Source organism: Neolamprologus brichardi, chromosome 22 (genome assembly GCF_056152115.1).
Source record: "Neolamprologus brichardi isolate AB-2024 chromosome 22, ASM5615211v1, whole genome shotgun sequence".
Classification (NCBI taxonomy): Eukaryota; Metazoa; Chordata; class Actinopteri; order Cichliformes; family Cichlidae; genus Neolamprologus; species Neolamprologus brichardi.
This window is the reverse complement of record NC_142124.1, coordinates 7,718,471-7,740,688: the sequence shown is the minus strand read 5'-3', so window position 1 is coordinate 7,740,688 and position 22,218 is coordinate 7,718,471. Positions and strand designations below refer to the sequence as shown.

The 22,218-nt window shown below is 39.8% G+C and overlaps 1 protein-coding gene across 2 annotated transcripts; it reads left to right on the top strand.

Annotated features, from left to right (window-relative positions):
* Nucleotides 1-1,539: 1,539 nt before the first annotated feature.
* On the top strand, nt 1,540-21,487 carry ak2 (adenylate kinase 2). Of its 2 annotated transcripts, XM_087834761.1 has the most exons (7): nt 1,540-1,736; nt 3,837-3,962; nt 7,066-7,176; nt 8,426-8,520; nt 11,558-11,630; nt 16,231-16,450; nt 21,226-21,487. In XM_087834761.1, exons 1-7 carry the CDS (start codon nt 1,638-1,640, stop codon nt 21,231-21,233), a joined length of 732 nt encoding a protein of 243 aa, XP_087690887.1. In that variant the 5' UTR covers nt 1,540-1,637; the 3' UTR covers nt 21,234-21,487. The 2 variants fall into 2 exon arrangements, with proteins under 2 accessions (XP_087690887.1, XP_087690886.1); XM_087834760.1 differs by lacking the exon at nt 21,226-21,487 and having other exon boundaries at nt 16,231-17,596.
* The last annotated feature ends 731 nt before the right edge of the window (nt 21,488-22,218 follow it).

The following is a 22,218-nucleotide window of genomic DNA, read 5'->3' as shown; positions in this document are numbered from 1 at the left end:
TGTTTTGGAACATATAAAATTATTTGTTCTACATTTTGTTTTCTTTTTACTGATTCTGTCGCATGTTTTGTTTCCAATGCATGTGTCTTAAATACACATTTTGTGTTACAGCTTTTTTCCAAAATGCATTAAATTCATTTTCACCCTAAAATTCTACACAATACGCCCGTAATGATAAAGTAAACATTTTTTTGCTTGAAATTCTTGCAAATTAATCAAATAATCAAATAACTCAACAAACTTGAGCTCAGGTGCATCCTGTTTCCACTGATCTTTTGTCAGATGTTACCGTGGTCACTCTGTCAGAGCTCCAGCATTAATCTGTGGATAGAGGAGAAACTTCCAGAAGGACAACCATTTCTAAACTTCACCATTCAGGCCTGTGTGGTAGAAGAAAGACAGTTTTCATTAAAAGGCACATGACAGCCTGTCTGTAATTGCTTCCAAAGATGCTTTAACAAATTATTGAACAAAGGCTGAGAACACTTATAAAAAAAAATTGTTTTTTATTTTTAACTTTTTTTTTTCAAGAATTTTAAGCAAAAGTTTGATATATGGCATAAGTTACAGCCTAGATCAGATGCAGAAGTATAATTCACGTGTTAAACGGGGTTTTTTTGCAGTTTTATTTATACAGCACCAAACCACAAAAACTGTGTCCTAAATACACTTTATACTGTGAGGTAAAGACCCTGCAGAAGCACAAAGACAATCCCAACAATTAGATGACGCTATATGAGCAAGCACTTGGTGTCAGTGGGAAGGAAAAACTCCCTCTTAACAGGAAGAATCCTTTAGCAGAACCAAGCCCATGAAGGGGCTGCCATCTGCCACGACTGATTGGGGTGATCCGAGACACTCCTCGTCTCTATGTGTTAGCCCTTTGACCAATTACAACCTTTCCAGGGTGTACCCTGCTTCACACTATGTGGCAACTGGGATATGCCCCAGCAACACTGGATTGAAAAAGAAGAAGAGGATGGTTGGATAAATTATAGAATACTATATTGATATATTAATTATTGCTGTTAAAAGTTTTATCAGTGAACATTTGTGTAAACTTTATGTCAATTTAGTCACAAAAATCAGTCATTCAATTTTAAAACACCATTAAACACTACTATACTAATTATATATTTTAAAAAACAATCCGCAAAACAAAAGGAAATGTTTAATTATGAAGGATAAAACAAACAAATGTGTAACCTTTATTTTATGTGGCACTCTAGTTTAGTGTTCATTCTGGTAAGTTTTTTTTTTTTAAACTCAACGTCAGTTTCAAGTAACTATCATACTTTTCTGTTGTTGTTTTTTCTGCTTTGTTTACTTGTTTTACAAATTGGCATTTTCTATTGAAGCCCTGTTCGTAATTTACACAAGGTGTTTTACGAATTCTATCCAATCAGCTGGCACAGGTAGGAATAGTCAGAGCCCTGAGCAAGTCATTCAGCTGTTCTGGTGATAGAGCAGTCTGACAGCCAATCAAGCGCACTAGTCTAAGGGGCGGGGTTTATGCATTGTAGCGGAAGAGAATGCGGCGGTCCTTCCTTTTCTAGCCAACTTGGCTGAAGTCTACCCAGGACTACACCGACGGACTTTATTAAAGTTTCTGCCGCGGTGCCCCCCCAGGTCCTGACATGGCCCCCAGCACGCAGCTGAAGGAGGCGATAGCCGATGTGCAGGACGGCATTCGTGCCATCCTTCTTGGACCTCCTGGAGCTGGGAAGGGGACTCAGGTGAGAGCAGAAATATCCAGACCAGCTAATGAGCTAGCATTAGCTGTTAGCGGCTAGCCTGAAATATAAGTAGTGTATTCTAGGCGCATGGTCGGTGCTAATGCTAGCCTGCCATGCTTTAGAGCCAGCTGTCAGTCTCTTTATCTCTAGGTATATGTTCTAATCCTCTATGTAATAATAAAATTTACTCTCACAACGGGTTTCTGAGAAATTTCAATGCATTATCTGCTTTTAACTTCACAGTGAAGTGCATACCGAAACCTCTACCAGCCAAATTTGTTACAGCTATTTTAATGTGTTTGTCTTTTTTTTCTTTTGGTGCTATTTCGAAATAAAAGTTTACTACTGGACACCTTCCAAAAGCAGTTTATACATTTGTTATTATATATTGAGTATATTATGCTGTTTACAGGCTACAGAAGCATAAAAGTGTTTTAAGTTCACAACTGAAACAAAAACCTTTTATATGATATATGAAGCAGCAGGAAAAGTACAAACCCATATTTATAAAAACCTGCAGATTCAGTTTAATACTTTGTTATTAAAATTAGTTTTCCTATTGTTTCTCCTTAAAAACTTGGAGCATCTGTGGGGGGGGTTAAATAACGTTGTGTTGTTGTTGACGGGTTGTTTACAATAATGCTGAAAACAGTTCTTGATATTTACATGTGAATATTTTCTTTTGACTGTATTTATTGTTGTGGTGAAAATAAATCATTTAGTTTCATATTCAGTCACTTTTTTTATTTTTAACTTTATTGTTCAGAATAGTACTCCATTTCTAATTTTTTCAGATTTTACTAAAGTCATCTTTACATATAAATACATCAGTTGTAAATTAGAAACAATAGCCAACATTCAGTACTTGAGAAACCTCCCAGGAGCCTGCAACCAGAGCTGCAGCAGTGATACAGAAATACTAGTGTGGAGAAAAGTCAGATGGAAGTCTGAGAAGACCAGTTGCATATCAGTGGGTTTTTCTTAGAATTGTATTGTGCAAAACTGGAATTTCTTCAGCATTTCATTGGCATGTAAGGCTCCAGTGTCGCAGTTACATAACTCGGTAGAATTCCTGTTGCAGCTGTGTAGAGCGCTGAAACCCAGATGTTCCTTGTGTCCTGCGGTTCACTGTGCAGTCCTCTCTGATCAGGCACATGGACGTTCTGATAGCACAGACACGTGCTGTCAGAATAGATCCATGTGTTTGCTCTCTGATTTGTTTAGTGTTGTCATTTGTTTTGAGTGCTTTGTTTACCCAAAAGCACTCTGTTGCAAACCCCATTTTAGTATCACCAATACTGGAGCGATCAAGTGTTTTAAATAAAGCTTCAGCGTCAATTTTATTTCTATAACACATTTCGTTACATGTACACTCAGTGTGCTTACCAAAAGAGATTAAAGGTTCGCAGTGCATTAAGGCAATTTAAAAAACAACAACGACACAGAGTTAAAACACAGCGTTATGTGTAGGTGTGTGAAAATGATTAATTATGTTGTGCACAAGCAGGAATGATAGTAGTTGGTTCTGGCTTATTTAAAAATGTAATTTTTTTTCTTCAGGATATGTCAAGATTCCCTCAATTATCAATTTTTACTAAATGAATAATCAATAGTATGAATCGGTCAGTGGTGAAAATAATTGTTAGCTGGAGATGTTGAAGTATTGGACATTGCTGGCATCCATGCAGCATATGCTCTACTGCAGTTGAGGCCTTGTCTAAATGAGTTAAGCACACCTTTGTTGGTTAAGGATCTTCACTCTGTTATGATTTTAATGAGCTTATATAAATTATAACCTTTGGCTTCATTAGTCGCAACATATAAAAAGAAAGTCTTCTAATCTTTAATCCTCAGATGAGTTGAAAAAGTGAAAGCTACACTGTCTAGAAGGTCGAGAGCTCCACAGATCAGTCTGTGGTGCTGAAAACTTTCTTTTCAGAGCCTTATGCTCAGAAACCTACATCATGGTTTTATTTGTCAGTGGTGCAGGAAGTATTTGTTCATCAGTGTTTAGGTCAACAGCCAAATATTTCCTTCAGTTGGTGTTTGGTAGTGATGAATAATAGTTCCATATTAAAAAACACTTTCTCTCCACTGCAGGCCCCTCGGCTAGCAGATAAATACTGCGTTTGCCACCTGGCAACTGGAGACATGCTGAGGGCCATGGTGGCTTCAGGCTCCGAGCTCGGCAAGAGGCTGAAGGAGACGATGGATTCTGGCAAACTGGTAACTGCTCTTCTATTTATGATCTCTCTATATACTTTTCTTCCAGTCCCTTTGTCTCCTCTGAGGTTTTTATTGACTTTGCAGCTCGTCATCCCGAGTCTTTGATGACATCTCATGTTTTCCTTGTATTACAATTACTTCCTTCCTTCCCTTCATGTTAAATCTCGGCCATATACAGGCAAAAGTGATGATCTGTGTGAAACTGACTCTGTTTATTTTTGTTTTCCTGTAATTCTGTTCTGTTGTGCTGGTCTGTCACATTGTATGCCAACATTTTATCAGTCTTTCATAGACATTCAGAACACACATTTCTGCAGTGATGGTTCCAATAAAGTTTATTAAAACCACATAACTGTATCAACAATATTGCTAAAACAAAACTAAGTTCACACCTAACGCAATAGACATGACCAGAACGTCAGGTATACATGTAAAGTCAATGGAGGAGCGTGATGAAGCGCGACTTTGGGTCCCGCGAAATTCAGAAGCAGATTTGCGTTGCGAAAAAGCGACTGACGCGTTTGAAGCGCGAATAAAAAATATGCGCGGCAGTTTGTGTGGTGCATTCACGCGTATCGCGCTCGAGTTGGAAAGATCTGAACTGCAGTGTCAAGTCGCGCCGCGACAACCAATCAGGAACCTGGTGACGTGATTCTCTGACCTAGTTCAAAGGGGCAGGTCCAGCCAAAGCCCTTCATTCTTCATTCAATATGGAGGAAAGGCTCATCAACGCCGTAGCCAACCACCCGGAGCTGCACGACACCAGCTGCTTTCTCTACCGAGAATTGTAATATTATTTCAAATAAATTTTTGTAATGACTAATGTCTCGGTTCTACTACACAGCAAACTTGACAGACAACTTGACACATGTGGAATTTATTTCATAGTATACTAAAGAAAAAATATACTACTATATAGGAACATAGTGAAGACCAATTATTTAAGAGAATAAAGAGAAGTTAGTTTATTTTGGAGGCAAGCTCCATTTATTAAGAACATTTTAAAAAGGCAGGAACGCTCTTTAGAGGTTTATGGGTGGCTCTTAAAAGAGTCGCTGTGGTGAAGTCGCTGGGACTTCAAATGAGAATATATCAGGTAGCTGGTATCAATAAAGGACTACCGTATAAAACACTCTGAAGCTCTGCAGGTGGGATTGAGCGCCTGTAGTTGGTGTCTAGGCGGGCGACGCTTGGACCAATGCGGGACAGCAGATCCTCAAACTGGGCGAGGGAAAGACGGTGGTACCGCTGAAAGCGGCCGTCATCCAGGCGCAACTCCGGGAGTAAATGGTGAAACTCACCAAACTGCTCACACTTCTGGAGGACCTGATGGTCCCAGGTACGGCGAGGACGTCCTTTACGCCTCTGCTCTCCACAGTGTGGAGATACAGAAATTCTTTTAATGCTGCCATATAATCTGCATCATTATAACTGCATTAATAACATTCTTTACAGCATTATTTCATCTAATAATATTTATCACAGTATTGATATTGCATTACAGTTGTTTATTGAAGATGTTCATTTGAAGATCCTTCCATTATGTTAACTTTTATTACAAGTACGGTCAGAAGTATTTCATACACATTGCATATTTGCTTATTTCGAGTTGATGTTCGGTTCATTAAGGGTCTTAAGGTTCACTGGCGTGACTGTCCAGGTGATACATGCTGAGGGAAAGTAGAACATAGAAGGATGATTGCATGCATGCTTACAATACATATAACACATATAATCTAGGAATGTGTCAGGCCTGAGGCCTTAACTCATTTGGTGTCTCACTATATTTTACTCGGCAACGGATGACCAGAGTCAATAATTAGCCCCAGAGGCCCTGAGGGCTTGAAGTTTATTACCTTGTATGGAAGGTGTTATAGAAAAGAGAAGTTCTATGTCCGCTTATAGCTATTAAAGATGTACAAGATGTACGATTAACTGTGATAGCCCACTGCTTTATAAGTATCCACAACATGTATTTTGGTCAGAAGACATATGTTGCTGTTTTTTCCTGGCTGTTAATAAACTCACCGTTTGATTGCACTTTTCTGGGGCCTCCGTGGTTTGTGACACTGCTCTACATTGATCGATTTCGCAACAACAGTAAATAGAGAAGGAAGACTCTCTTCAAATGCTAGATTGACAGCTGCCATCTTGCAAACATACTTCCCACATTTCTGCTTCACATGTGTAAAAAAATTGCATATTTTGAAGTGTGACCAATTTGCGTTGGTCACGCGTCGAGGTGCGAATGTGCACGCGACCAGCTAGGGGTGTCTGCCGCTTTTTGGTCGCGTGTATCGCATTTGGTGTGAACACGCACCGTAAGAGAAGCATGAAGAGAATTTATTTTATTATTTTTTTTAAATACCTGGAAGTCTGCACAATGTGGACGGGCGGATATCTGTTCCAGTTCAGTTTTTTATATTCACTATCAAGACTACACTCCAATCCATGATCTGTATGTAGCATTCAAATCAAGTTGTATTAAATCAAGTTCAATGAGCTTTACAATGACTATTTTAAAATTTGAGACTGGATCAGATTCACCTATAAAATCATGTTATACTTTAATGGTGGACATGCTCTGCTGACCTGACTTGTGTATATAACTGTTTACATATGAGAGGCACAAATTAATACAGAACAATGAACCCCAAGATGGGGAAATGGTGTTGGGATGAGAAACTTGTTGATTATTAAAGCCATTTTATTCTGTATCATAATAAATTGTTTGTGATTCTGTGGCCACTTAAGTCTCTTTTATGTCAAAACTCACTTCTGTAACATTTCTTAGGCGTCTGTGTGTTTTCCTCTATATTTGTGTCCAGCGCTGTACGCATGTTTGTGCAGCTGCTGCAGAGCTCTTTGTTTCCGTTTCATCTCCCAGCATGTAACCGAGGTTCCTGGTGTGATTTTCTGCCATCTGTGTTTGACTCTCACTGTTTGGTGCTGTTTGCTCATATTTGTGCACTTTAATATCCATTTCCTGTTGCTGTATAAAAAGATTTTGTATTGACATGAAATAAATGTATAAAATCAGTATCTATAGCTGAGGCCAAAATATTGTTGCTTGATAAATAGAGGAGTTTTTGTGTCCCTGCAGGTCAGTGATGAGATGGTCGTGGAGCTCATAGAGAAGAACCTTGAGTCGCCGGCCTGCAGGAACGGATTCCTGTTGGATGGATTCCCCCGAACGGTCAAACAAGCGGAGATGGTGAGGACTTAATTTATTAGTGTTTTGGTGCGTTTTTAATGTTGATTTAATAATTCATGAGCATCGTGCAGTTTGCTTTACTATAAATACAGATTGGCTAATGAAGAGATTAAACAAACTAGTTTTAATGTTGATTCATGAGAACTGAGCATGCTGATGGACAAAATTTCTTTTTCAGCTCAAACTTTTACCCAGTTTCTCTCTCTCTGTTTATGTGTGTGTGTGTGTGAGGGAGAGAGATTTCCTGTATCTTGTTTGTCTTTATTATTATTCTAGTTCAGTGGTTCTTAACCTGGGTTCGATCGAACCCTTGGGTTTTGTCGGAGCCTCCGCCGTGAAAATGCACAGCTCATTTTGTGCACCAGTAAAAAACATATGTATGTCTTGAATTTGAAAAAAATTGTATTTTATTTTTCATTAAAGAGCCGTTCAGTGAATGCGCATATGAAACTGGTGCGGGTTCAGTTCCTCCAAAAAGGTTAAGAGCCACTGTTCTAGTTGCTCCGTTCTTTGCTGGTTAACTGAACCTGAGTTTTCATCCGATTTCATTCAAACTGTTCTGCTAATTTCTGCTATATCTTTTGGTGCTCATAACTTTTATACTTTTTGAAATATTAAGCTTTTTATGCCATTTTTGCCCCATTAAAATTACAAGTGTGATCACCAGTTTAGCTCGCCGAGGTGAGCTGTGTTTTAGCTCAGTGAGACCCACTCACTGAGCTCGAACCCGGGTTTTTTTTTTTCAGTAGACCGTTCAACTTTAACTCTTTTAGCACAAATTTCAGGTTATTCTTTTCAGCAGACACTTCTGCTTCTTCTGCTGTTTTCAGCAGATTCCACTATACGGCATTCACACTGCATTTTCACAGGAAATGCAACTTTTTCTAGTGTCTACATTTCATTTTCTTTTTTCAGTTTCAACTTTCCTAACAAATTGATAACACACACAAACTCTAAAACTACCTTCTCAAATATATTAAACCTAGAACTCAGAATAACCAGGCTAAAATTAATGGATGCAAATAGTTTTAGGTGGCATAATTAATCTGTTTAAAAGGGTTTTGTGAACATTGTCCTCATCTACTTTTTTTAAGTTTCTTCAAACTTCACAGAGAAAAACAAAGCTTTTATTAAAGTTTAATTACATAAACCTGAAAACAGTAGTGTTATACAGTCGGTTGTCAAAAAAGTCAGTTTGTACTTTACAGCAGATTTTAGTTATGTTTGACTTCCTGTGTTTGTCTTCAAGCTGGACGACTTGTTGGACAAGAGAGACGAGAAGCTGGACTCTGTGATCGAGTTCTCCGTCGATGATTCTCTGCTGGTTCGCAGGATCTGTGGCAGGTGGGAGTCAATATGGTAAATGGTAAATGGCCTGTATTTATATAGCGCTTTACTAGTCCCTAAGGACCCCAAAGCGCTTTACACATCCAGTCACCCACCCATTCACACACTGGTGATGGCAAGCTACATTGTAGCCACAGCCACCCTGGGGCGCACTGACAGAGGTATGACAGAAAATGATTTATTCAAGACCAGAGAAAGAGTGTGGTTTATTTCTCAGGAGGGTAGCAAGTGGACAATAAGGGCAAGTTGGTGATTTTCCTTCGAGTGAGCAGCTCCTCATTCTGTCAGCGTGTTAAACCCACTCAGGTAGAGTAGATTGATTCATGTGGACGGGAGGTTCTGGGACAGTGAGATAATGTTAAGGAGAAATGGAGCATGAACGCACATGATTAGCAAAAAGTAGCCTGTAGGCGATTGAGCATCTGCAGCAAGTAGTGCAGATTCAATTCTTGGAGAAGTCGACGTGTCTGTCCCTGATGGGACATGCTGAATACCAAAGCTGCTCAGTGCCTGGCTGATACTCTAAAGAGCTTAGAAAGAAAGCCTGTGTCCGTATCAGCTGCTGATAATGACTTATGCCTTTTTTTAAACTTTGACCCATGTGATGAGCCACATGATCAATAGTGGGTCAACAACTAGATTTTAAATGCTTTGTACTCTCCACCATTTGGTTTTAGAACTGAAGAACGTTCTTGAATGAGACGTAAAACGTCCGAGAAGTCCAGTCACCTTCTTTCCTTCTTTAGGTTCTATGATCTGGTTCCAGATTTTAACTCTAAAGAGACACATGCGCAGAGAAAAAAAACATGATACTCTAATATCTGAATAACTTTGATCTAATTCATGGCTCTCAAGCAGCCACAATTAAGATTTTCAATGTAAACACAGCTACTATTTACCAGGTGATGAGCCCACAGAGTAGTCTCTTGATTTGTTGATCCCCTAACCGCTAATAAGCCTGTGTCTAAACAGAAAACAAGGTTGGCAATAGGGCTGTTCAATATAACGATATATATCGGATGACGATATAAAAACGTCTATCGTTTCATTTTACGCTATCGTTGTTTCGTGGTGTCGCAAAATAAACTTTGCAAAAATATATTTTTTCATCGTTTTGATGGTCACTGTAGTGGCTATATTAATTTCTTAAAGTTCTCCCTTTCTCTTATATTTAATGTAACCACACTACAGACAGACAAGCGCTTGTTTTTATGCCTTGTCGTTGCTAACGACTTGTTTATTTTCCACATAAACCTTTCAAAATAAAGTTCAAGATCCTGTTGAGACTTTTCAAAGTAAACAGAATCACGTGAAAGATGCAGAGTATTTACGGATGAGAAGCAAAAAAGATCCCCCAGGTGCTAAAAAATAAACCTTAGACTCAAATGTTAGAACAGGCTTTTCCCCACAGCACGCCGTGTAATAAATACTCAAAAAGAAAACGGCGGCCGTTACAACTTATGTCTAAAAATGTATAGTTTCATGCATCAGTTAAAACACTCGACTCCAGATACACGACGCGCAGCTGGAAACACTTCCTGCAAGTCGAGCTGCAGGACATTCACAGAATTTACAGAAAATGTTACATTTTTGTGATTTATATCATTATCGGACGATAGATGTCTTAATATCGGGATATGAGATTTTGGTCATATCGCACAGCCCTAGTTGGCAACTAGGTGATGAACACACAGCATTTTGCAGCTGAAGAGGCAGATATTGTAATCATAGGAAGAAGCTAACAAAAGAATGGATTTTAATGCTTGCATTCACCGAGTGGCCACATCATTCAAAATGCCAGTCTGCATCTGCTGAATGTGTAGTAGGGCATCCATATTCAGTATATCAGCTCCAATAAGTGTCCGCACATGGTTTAGGAACTGAATATCAGTAGAACAAATTATATTCATAGTGGTAACATTTTATTTTATCATTTTTTTTGTGAAGCACTTTGTGATGTTCATATTAATGTGCTGTTAATTTTACCTTTTGTATTTCTGTAACTATAAATTAAAGTTTACTAAAGTATCTTTAATGTGGATTATGTAGTAATTTGGTAATCAGCCATGTACTCATGGGTTTGTCAGTTAGCTATATCCAGAATGCTAGTCTGCTGAAAGCTGCAATGTCTGATTGAGACATCTGCAGTGAACTTGTATCTCGCCAACACCACAGGGGTTTGCAGTTACACGTAACTCCTGTGGTGTTGCTGTATAACTTAGATGTGAAGGTCACTGAGGTTCAAAGTAAACTGGAAATGCATGAGAGTAATGGAGTTTATTCTGGTACATTTCAAAACAATGCATCAGTTATTCTGAATTCTGATTCATCATTATTCATTCCTCGTTCTATCCCTATTACATTGCTATTACATACTGTTACAAGATTTGCATTCAGCTTTTGTTGAAAAAGTCAGCACTGGTGAACTGAAACAGAAATGTGTTACTTTCTTCTCTAACCTAATGTTTGCATAAGCTGTACATGTTGAAATGAGAGAGAACTGGACAATAAGTTATAATTGTTACTTCTTGTTTTCTGTGGTGTGTTTCTTTCCCTTTTACTTTTGTTCTTATGCAGTACATTAATATGTCTAATGATCTACAAAACAAGTCTCAGAACACTCAGTATGAGACTCTGAGCCCTGAATCGAAGCTGACCCACACACTGAACACGTCTCTTCACAGACATTCATCTGAACATTTGTCAAAATTTTCGAAAGTCTCTGTGTGGAATTATTCATTGGTGTCCTCTTTCTTCACTATACCCACTCCAAATTATTCACACGTCACGCTGAGTAGAAAGCATATCTAGTTTACAGAGAGTCATCTTTCTCTCTGTGGGGGTCCTTTTTGACGAGACTGCTGCCTTTTCAAGCCCAAGTAGGACAAGGGCATCATGTGGGATGGAAAAAAGGACACTTAAGTAGTTAATGAGTCACCGTGGTTGTCAAACCTCCTTCGCTCTTGCTCTGATTTCTTTAACGTCCTTGTCCTGTGCTCTGCTTCCGCTTACCATCTTCCCTCTGTTTCCCCAGACTAATTCATCAGCCGAGCGGCCGCTCCTACCACGAGGAGTTCAACCCCCCCAAGGAGCCCATGAAGGATGACGTAAGTACTTTCCACCCACTTAGAAACCATTTCTGGCTAAACTGCCACCCACCGAAAATGGCTGCCAGCCTAGAAACCAGCAGAAAGATTTAGATCAGTGTTTCCATGCATTTTAGATTAATCAGTACATTTTCTCAATTAAATAGAGCCACTAATCTGCTCTTAAAGAACAAAATGTATCACAAATGAGTGGAGCAAACAAATGGTACATTCACACACTGGCAATGGCAAGCTACATTGTAGCCACAGCTGCCCTGGGGCACATTGACAGAGGCGAGGCTGCCGGACACTGGCGCCACCGGGCCCTCTGACCACCACTAGTAGGCAAACATGGGGTTAGTATCTTGCCCAAGGATATTTGGCATGCAGCCAGGAGGCAGCCTGGGATCGAACCACCGACCTTCTGATTAGTGGCTGACCTGCTCTGCCACCTGAGCTACAGCCACCCCCAAATCAACTGGAGCAAATGTTGATGTTATGCGAGGATGGGAAGAATAAACACAAAATGCTGTTTTTAAATGATGATTTCATTTATTACCTGAAAACCCCTATCCAAACCTACCTGACCCTGTGTGGAAAAGTAAATGACACCCCTCAAAATCATGAATTAACTGTGATAAACCAGATTTTTTTTATGGAAAGCGGAGTTCAGATTCAGCTTCGTCACCCGGACCTCACACTTACTGAATCAAAAAATCACTTCAACCCCTCTGATAAAGCAAAGTAGGCTAAAAGATTGCATCATGATCACAAGCAACACGTCTTGCCTAAAGATGTTTCTAAAGAAACAACCGCGAAACAAAGTCTGTGTCTGGAAAGTGTTACAAAACTATTTCTAAGGCTTTGGGACTCCAGCAAACCACAGTGAGAGCCATTATCCGAAAGTGGAGTAAATTTGGGACAGTGGTGCACCAACATAGCGATTTAACAATAAGAAAGAGACTGGGCAAAAGTGGCATCCACGGGAGATGAACAAAAAAGGCTCGTCTGATATTTAGCAAATATATCTTGATGATCCCCAAGACTTTAGAGAAAATATCCTGTGGCCTGATGAGACAAGTCAAACTTTGTTTGTTTGAATCCTGTTACATGTGAAGTAAAACGAACATGGCATTTTATTATTATTTTTTTAACCATTCCAGCAGACAAACATGATGTAGTGTGATGGTCTGCTTTGATGCTTCAGGCCCTGGATGACTTGTCGTAACTGATGGAAACATGAATTCTGCTCCTGACCAGAAAATCCTGGAATGTCAAGCCATCATTTTGTGCTTGGGTTAAGCAGGAGGACTATGATCTGAAACACACCAACAAGTCCTCCTCTTATTGGCTCAAAAATTAAAAAAATGTTTTGCAGTGGCCTGGTCAAAGTCCGGACATAAACCTGATTAAGATGTTTTGGCAGGACCATAAACAGGAAGTTTATTCTTGTACTCTCCAATGTGGCAACAATAAGAGTGCGCCAATATCCTCAACAGCGATGTGAAAGACTCGTTGCGAGTTATCACAAACACTTAAATCCAGTTCTTGCTGCTGATGATGGCACAACCAGTCATTAGGTTTAGGGGGCAAATACTTTTCACTGGCTGTTACTCAGTATTGGGTTGAATACTTGACTCCTTCATTTTATTTTCTGCATGTGGGAACTTGTCTGCTGGCAGCAACTGAATAAAATTTGTGTGGCGACGGCGAGTTTCTTGTCTGCGCTATTGCAACAGGAGATTATGACACATGTACTAAATAAAAGACCAAAGGTCGTGTATTAGGCCTCCTTTGTTTAAACAGCCATCTACTAACTTTATTTTTAAAAATGTTTTTAAAACAATGAAGTGCTAACAAGTTATTTCAGCCTGGCAGATGTCAAAAGTTCATTTTATGATGGTTAAAAACACGTCACGCACAAATGTGTCTGCTAAAAAAGACCTGAAGTTCATTTACTGTTTTAATATGAGTTTGGAAAAAGGTCAGTGTGAAGCTTTCTAGAAACATGACGGTAGAAATTGTGATTATAACTAATAATAATGGTTTAAACAAAGAGTTTCATTTCTTTAATTATATTAATAGTGTGAGATGGTGGTGTGCTTCAAAGTAGAGTTCAACCAGTGTGTGAGTAGATGAAGTTGGGCGTTGACCATGTCTGGGTTTATCATACAGAGACCGCTCGGGTAGCTTAACACCTCCCCAAGTCTCTTTGCTGACTTATATTTAGCTCATCTATGTTAAGGACTGATGAGCTTATAAAATGAGCTGTCATCCACCCACGCTTCACAAGAACCAGTACTCCGACAGTGTTTGTCAGAATTTAATCAAACTTGATGAACAGTTAGCAGGTCTTCACCGGTACCCAAAAGCTGAGTCGCTGCCTGCCAGCCAGTGTGTCCTTTCTCATGTTTTCCTTAAACACTTTTCCACTCTTTACGTCTCCATTGTGGTAGTCCATGATATCATTTGGCTGCTTTACAAAGAGTTTCTGATTCAACAGTCCACCGTGCTCAGATTCCACCTGCACTTTAGCTGTGAGTGTAATTGTTTGTCTGCTCTTCAGCAGACTGGAGGGCTTCTTTAATCAGAATGTGCTGCAGGTGGAAAACAAGTTCAGGACAAGGACTACCAAATTACAAACACTACCTGTGTTTATGTGCATGGAGAGTTTAAGGTTTGTGGTTCGATACCTGGCTGCTTCAGTCTGCATGCCAAAGTGTCCTTGGGGTAAGTTGTTCTCCAATGCATTCATTGGAGTATGAGTGTGTGTGAATGTTAGATAAGAACCACTAATGTGTAGAAAAATGTGTTTGCATACATGAGGCATGTTTCCTCTTTGAAATGTAGTATTCGATGTTTATTTTCACACATCCTGTTACCAATAAAGTGACATGAGTCGCATTAGGAGTGTCAGCTCTTCAAATAAACTCAAGTTGAAGTTTGTTTTTTCTTTTCTTTTTTCTTAACCGTGCTCCGTCTGCACACATGCATGAAAAGGGGAAGCAATATGACTGGAAGTTATAATCTCATGTTTCTTTCTGCTGTTGAAGATGCAGAGAAACAACTATAGAGAGCTTTGACATTTTCCTGAGTTTGTCTCCTGTTTTTTCCATGAGTAGATTTCTGCGGATTAAGGAATGTGCAGCAGAGAGACTTAATTTTAATTATTCAGTACTCCTTTGGGTTTTATACTTGACGTTCCAACGACTGTACAGTTTTATGCTTTAGTGAAAATTGCAACAATTCAGTCTGTGTGTGCAGATGTTTAAGGTGCTGTTGAACCTAATGTAGCAGAAACTAGCACCAAGCTGGTTTGAGCACACATTTTGCACCTTGCACTGTTGTGATGTGGTAATCATGAAACATTACATGTAATGAATGTCAGGTGTGACTGGACCCACAAGTACTGTGTAACACGAGTGTTTCAAAAGTGGGACATGACTGCTGCTGCACCTTGGAGTTGTTTCGGTTTGTCGTTCACCTCCCAGATTTTGTAATCAGGTGCTGACAGCAGGCACAAGTCTGAGTCTGCAAGCAGGTCTGTCTCTGCAAGTGTTTGTTGTCATACATCAGTGCCAGAGCACAGGGACTCACAGCCAGCACAGGGGGAGATTAATGCGATAGCTTAAAGGAGAGATTCTGCAGAAAAACATCAGATCCTAAGTCGGTGCTTTGATTCCTGTTTCTGCTGTTTTTCTTTTTCTTTTTAAAAAAATTAGTTTGAGGAACAACAGCTTTTGTAGTTATGGCAACATGGTAGAAACCTGACTGTGAATGATCATGTTGCTATGCTGACATCCCAGTGCACAAAAGCAATGTTTAATGGTCAATAAGTGACCATTAAATAGTGACTGTTTGTGCGTGCGTGCGCATGCATTGCATTTAATTCTATATTGACACAAAAAAAAACAATTTGGATTGAGAACTCATTGGTGCTGTTCCTTTTATGGTTAATTGAAAGATGTTTGGTGAAACACTATATTTAGTATTGAAATGGAAACAACAAATCAAGTGTTCACAGGGTGGGGGGGGTTTCTCCCCTGATGAAATATTGTACCAAGCACAGATTGAGAAAACTTTCGCTTTGAAAACTGTTGAACGCTATCTGCTCAGTTTCCGATGCAACAGTTCATTTGTACAATTTACAGTTAAATACAGGATGTTTTATATTAAATCAGATATTACTTTTTTTAATTACAGTCCAATTAAATTTTATTTGTATAGCACCAAATCACAACAACATTTGCATCAACTCACTTTATGTTGGAAGGTAAAGACTGTACAATAAAATAGAGACTGAAACAATAATATGTCTCATAAAGTAAAATTGTATGCATTTTGGATTAGTCATGTGATATTTACATTTTTTAATCAGTTCTTGCACAACCGATCGTATTGTCGGGCATTTCTACTTTTAACGTGCTTTACACTTTGTATGCATTTTTTTAACTAAAGCAAAAATTTCCAAAAGCTCCTGTTTTGCTCGCTTACAGAGTAGAAACAAAGAAGAAGCCATTGTGTATGCAAGAAAGAAGGCAGAAGGGATAAAGATCTGCGACCTCAGAAGAACAGAGTTTCTGATTCGTCTTATGTGTTTTCTTTTTTACTCTGCACTCAGGTGACGGGTGAGCCACTGATCCGCCGCAGCGATGACAACGAGAACACCCTACGCTCGCGCCTGGAAGCCTACCACCGGCAGACGTCCCCTCTGGTGCAGTACTACAGCGCCAGGGGTCTGCACACGGCCGTCGACGCTGCCCAGAACCCAAACGTCGTCTTCGCCTCCATCGTAGCCGCGTTCTCCGCCGCCACGGAAATGCCCGCTCGTGCCACAGCCTGTAAAGACCAAGTGTTCTTCATTTAAAGTTTTCCTTCTCTGCCGCATTGCCCTTCACCTGACTCTTTTCATGTTTTTGTTTTGTTTTCTTTTTGCCCCCGCGTGGTGGAGATTATACAAGAGTGGATCGAGTGTCAGAGTGGCAACAAAATGTAACTTTGTGAAGTGTAAACGGGGAAGATGGAGACTCGGTGTGCCGTCACGGCTCAAGAAATTCAGCAGCAATGCATCATCAATGTTATAGGAACAGAGCGGATGTAGAATCGTTTTCGTTACTCTTCATCACAGAAGAAGCCAGAATAGAGCTCATCGATTAGCACCACACTGCTGCTTTTCACCGTAGAGATGTGAGAAGGTTTTGACTTTTAAGCAGTGCAGAACGCCGTGCACGTTTGTATAGATGCTCCTCACCAGAGCGCATTTTGAAAATATTGACATTTGTTGCATATTGTTTGCCTTTGCTGGACAGGTTTGCTCTTGTTTAATCAATGGCTTTGCCCTTTTTTTCCTTCACCTTTTCTCCTAATGTTAGATTAGATCTTCTGTTTTTCCAAACCAGCTGTACTTGCTGCTCCTTCTTGTCCCTGAATGCATCTGAAGTGTGTCATAGTATGAATTATATTCTGATGTTAGAGGTCTGCAGACTGAACTTCTGCAGCAGGGTGCAGAGGCACAGTAATGTTTGTGGCAACAGCCTCAGGTGTGTTCTGAAAACAGGAGGTGAGTTCTTGGCCACAGATTGGCCCCGTGGCCAATGACGCACTCAAGTAGACAATTAAGGTACTGTAAAACCCCGTAGTGCCCAACTGCTGCAATTTGCATCAACAGCGATACTCACAACTCGCTCAGATCTAAACACAGGTATGATTGAAAGTCTACTTTTATATTTAGTATTGCTTTAACTTCTCAAGGCCATCTGTGTCTCTGAGACTCACTGGTAATCAGATTTCCACTTAACTCTAATGGCAAAAAAATAAACGCTGCTTATAAGTTGAGCTTTACCTGACATAAGTTGCGTCATTGTTTTGCATCAATTTAATGCCGACATTTGCCAAAAATACAAAAATGAGTTTTGCAGTACAATTTATGTACCTATGTGTGAGTTTAAAGCTGTTTTCCCTCGTGTACTTCAGTCAGGTCAGCGTGTTTTTCCACAGAGGGCCTTTTTCCCTCGCTAACTGTGAAAACACCAGCATGTTAGCTGAACCAGTCACAAATCTGCTCAGTCTGACACACACGGACTTAAAATGTTTTTAAACAGAGTCAGCAGATCAAGACTGGAACATCAGTTTGCTCTCACATTAGTGGTTTTGCTTTCAGTGCTTAAAGGGAAAAAAAAACTTGTGTCTTCACACTTTAACCACCTCAGTTACTGATAAAGATCCTTAATGCACTTCTGTTTTCTATGCAGATGACATTGTGCTTTACCTAAGACTACATCCACACTAATGCGTTTTCGTTTAAAAACGCCTCCCGTCCACACATTGCTGCCCGCGGTGGGTGTGGTGCAGCACTCTCTGCAGCACGCTGGCAGAGAGAAAAGCTCAAAAGTATGATTGCACTTCACTAGAGGTGATATTGGAAAGTACTTGTCACCACAAGTCTTTTGCCTTTAAAGGCAAAAACTTGAGCAGCCATCAAAACGTTTAGCAGAAGTCCATCACACACGGAGAAATGCACAGTTTTCGTTTTGTATTTCATTTGGAATTGCTCCAGGTGTGTTATACCAGCAGCCTGAGGCACGCATACCACTAACTAAATGATCAGTTATCTAATATATAAACGTGATTACTGATTAAAAGCCTTAAAGGTCTTAAAGGTGTGTACATTCTTAAACTCTTGAGATGCTGAAACCATCATCTGATCTGCTGCTCAGAAATTACCATTATCAGTTTTGGATCATTTGGTGGTTGGAAGTAATGATAAAAATACTGGATTGATGAGCAGTACTCCTAAGATTTGTAGTGATGCCCGTCCCTCTTAAAGATGGAGAGGCCTGGGGGAATGCAACTATCAGGCAGGGTCTAGAGCACATGTGTCGAACTCCAGGCCTCGAGGGCCGGTGTCCTGCAGGTTTTAGATGTGTCCTTGATCCAACACAGCTGATTTTAAATTGCTAAATGACCTCCTCAACATGTCTTGAAGTTCTGCAGAGGCCTGGTAATGAACTAATCATTTTATTCAGGTGTGTTGACCCAGGGTGAGATCTAAAACCTGCAGGACACCGGCCCTCGAGGCCTGGAGTCCGACACCCCTGGTCTAGAGAAATTGGTTGCAGTAGCTGGGAAACAGCTTGACAGTGGATCCAGAAATACCGATCTATTGATATGTGGGAAAGTGTAGAACAAGCCTCATTTGTGTTTCCTATTATAGTTTGCTACAGAAGTGATGAATCAGGAGTGGAAAGTGGACACTTCCTTCCCCCAATTTGTTTCCCAGAACGCACTTCATCTTTAATACGTCGTAATACCTTTAATTCTTTGCTCACTATGTACTTAACTGTGAAACAGGATGCTCACTTTTTGGCAGGATGTCGGCTCAGCCTGTTAATACCAGTAATATTTTTGCAGCGTTTACAAAGTTTTGGTTCCAACATGTTGTTTCCTTGACGCTGATCCACAAGACTCCTCAATTACCTGGAATTTTAATAGTTCGAACCGCTTCCAAGAATCTGTCAGATTCACGTCTGAATCTGTGATGACTGATTCGCAACCAGATAACTGACATTTCAGTTTAGTCAGCATGTTTACTGCCGATGGGTAATTAGAAAAAAGCACTCTTGGGGTTTTTTCTCTGGTGGTTAGTTCCTAAAATAACTGTGACCAAACTTTAAGAGTTCTGGGAAGACATGAAGACTTTTAGCGGCTATGATTAGGTTTTATGATAAAACACAATCACCTCACCACTCTTGAGGTGTAATTTTTCAGCCAAAGCAGGGATCTGTTCATGCAAAACCTACTACCTGTACAGCTACAGATAACTAAGACTTGCAATGAAATGTTTAGCAGATAAAGAGCAAGACGGTTACCTCTAGAGTTGGTCGAGACCAAAATATAGTTTAAAAACTGATTGAGTGTTCTTTGGCTGCAAGATGTGTAAAGAAGCAAGTGTTTTCTGACTGTCACTATATCGACTTAAAAGGGGACATGCTGTGCTAATTTCCAGTTTCATATTTACCTTAAACTGGGCTCAGTTCATCCACTGTATGAACTGAGCCGGTTTATCTCCTCCTGCTTTCTTATCAGCTCATAATCAAGGCTTGAGCATCAGTTTTGTGGGGCTTCTGCGTGCCTGAGAAGACTATATGAAACACATTTCCTCTCAGTGGCTTCAAACAGATCCAGGAGTACAAAGAAACATGTCTGAATTGGAGTACTTGGAGTTGTGTGAAGTCTGGGGACTTTTTTAAAGATATGAATATGTGCTGTATGTGGAGAAACATGCGTGCATTAGTTGAAATTCGGGCCATATTTAATGAGCTTGCTGTGTGTATTTGCAACAGTGTGTGCTGTATATATGTGACAGAAAATGAGGAAAAGACACTACTGTATGTCAGTATGTATAGTGATTCAGCTTGGGTCTGCTGCCCCTAAGTGGCACAAAATCACTTATTGCAGGGTTGATATACAATGCAGTTCCACATTAAAGACTCGTGAACTAAACACACATCAATCATAGTCGTATGAAAATGGCTTTTTACAATGAAGCCATCTCAAGCTCCTTTTTTCCCCTCTAAAGATGCTTGTTTATTATTTATTTTTTTTACTTCAGAGGTCTGAAAATGGAGATCAAAAGTTACATTTTTAACTGTGAAATTTTCTTTTTTTTTTGTTTCTGCTGTGCTTCAGGCTCTCTGAGCATCAGCACTGACATCACTTTGTGTAACATCACAAGGATCAAACATGAGCTGAAGGACGATTGCAAAAACCTAAACAGTAGATACTACAAGGAAATGTTTTAAGTTCAGTCTTTTTTGTTTCTGCAGCTCCCAAAGGTGTATTTTATATTTAACCTTTTGTTGTTGTTTTGATTGTGGCTGTTTCAGATCAAACATGTTATCAGCTGTGATCTAAAAGCAAAACCAATAAAAGAAACGAACGCCTTCACACTAAATAGACTTCCAAAGAATACTGTTTCATCTCGTTTCATCTCATTTGTTACTGTAGTTTCCACTTATTTTTATGTTCGCTGAAGCAGTTTTAGCTGTAAAACATTTTTTCTACAAACAACAAAGCCTTTAGGTTTTCCTGTTGTATCCTTTGTGCGTTCATCCTTCACTCCTCTGTTCCTCCTTGACCTTTTGTGCCGCCTCCTTCCTCTGTAGTCACCTGGTGTTCAGTAGGAGCTTCTTGCATGCAGACTGTGTTACCTTCCTCTTTCCCTTGAATGCTGATGCATTTTTAGTCTCTCCCGGCTGTTGTGATGAAAAACGACAACAGATGTTCGGCACTCCCGGGAGGCAGATTTCAGACTGTTACTCAAAACAATGAGACGATTTCATGCTAAATTTACCTTAATATTCCATGTCGTGCTTTGTGACGCCTCCAATGCCTTTTGTCACTCTTTGAAAGCTGTAAATGTACACATGCTATAGTTTAATCTGATTCGAAGCCTGGATGTTTTTGTCCACCTTAAATGCATTTTTTTATGGGCTTGTGAGATAGGCAGGTACGTTTTGTTTGACCGAGGAAGTTTTGTTTTTGAAGTCATGCCTGGTTTCGTTTTCTCTAGAAATTCACTCAAAACTTTTCTTTCCTTCTCCCCCTTGTCTTCCAGCTGGTTGAGTTCAGAGCTGCTTCATGCCCACCGAGGCGAAGGACTGGAGCTGGCAAACAGCTCAGGTGGGCAGAAAAACGGAGGGGAGGGGCAGGCAATAAGAGGGGACTCCTTAGACTGAATAAGTTAAGGTTGTTTTGGGGTTTTTGTTGCACATTTCTATTTCAAGTAGATCATGACAGGAATAAACAAAGCCATCTTGTTGTCACAATCCTCATGTTTTCCCTTCTAATAAATTTCCTGCTTTTCTACAATCATCAAAGTTTGTGCATTTTGTTTTTCACTTGAGTCTTTAACTTGAGAGAAATTCACTTGGCCTTTTAATGTGAGAAATAAAATCATAAAATATTGTGTAGGAGTACCGTGACATTTCATGCACATTTTCCATTGAGTGTCTGCACCTTTGTTGCTTGTTGTTTGACATATCATAACCTGAAGTGACACTTAAAAAGGTTAGGGTTAAAGTCAGGGTATCAGTAATGGTGTGCAATGAGGAATGATTTCCTATTTAACAGTTCCACATATCACACACTGATGTCTGAAGGATCGAGGACCTGTATGAATGATGAGAAATACACTAAATTGGACTTGCTCATAGCTCATCAGGAATAAAAAATATCACTAACCGTGTTGAATAACCTTTCAGGTTTGCCTCTTACCTTTGAAATCTGGTTTGAAACATAGGCCTCACATCTCTCTCTAAAAAAGACTAACATATCTTTTAGATCTCCACGAGCGCTCTACAACAAGAATGCTTTCATCATAAAACTGTCAATTATCCAAGAGAAAGATTATAAAACAGGAACTAGTCTTGTTTTAAGGGACTTGCATTATCTAAAATGAAAAGATAATGATTATTAACCTCTTAAGCACCCATGCACCCAAAGATGGGCGCAAAAGGGAGGAGATCAGGAAACCACTGGGGCCTTAACAGGTTAAAAGATTTGTTTAGGGATTGTAATCGCTGTAAGGTGTTGGCTTGCAGCCAGAAGG

What these genes read in the sequence shown, in the direction of transcription:
- ak2 (XM_087834760.1), top strand. Translation starts at nt 1,638, where the DNA reads ATGGCCCCCAGCACGCAGCTGAAGGAGGCGATAGCCGATGTGCAGGAC. An exon ending in GAGCTGGGAAGGGGACTCAG is followed by an intron (nt 1,737 to 3,836) that starts GTGAGAGCAGAA and finishes TCTCCACTGCAG; the next exon opens with GCCCCTCGGCTAGCAGATAA. An exon ending in GTTCGCAGGATCTGTGGCAG is followed by an intron (nt 8,521 to 11,557) that starts GTGGGAGTCAAT and finishes CTGTTTCCCCAG; the next exon opens with ACTAATTCATCAGCCGAGCG.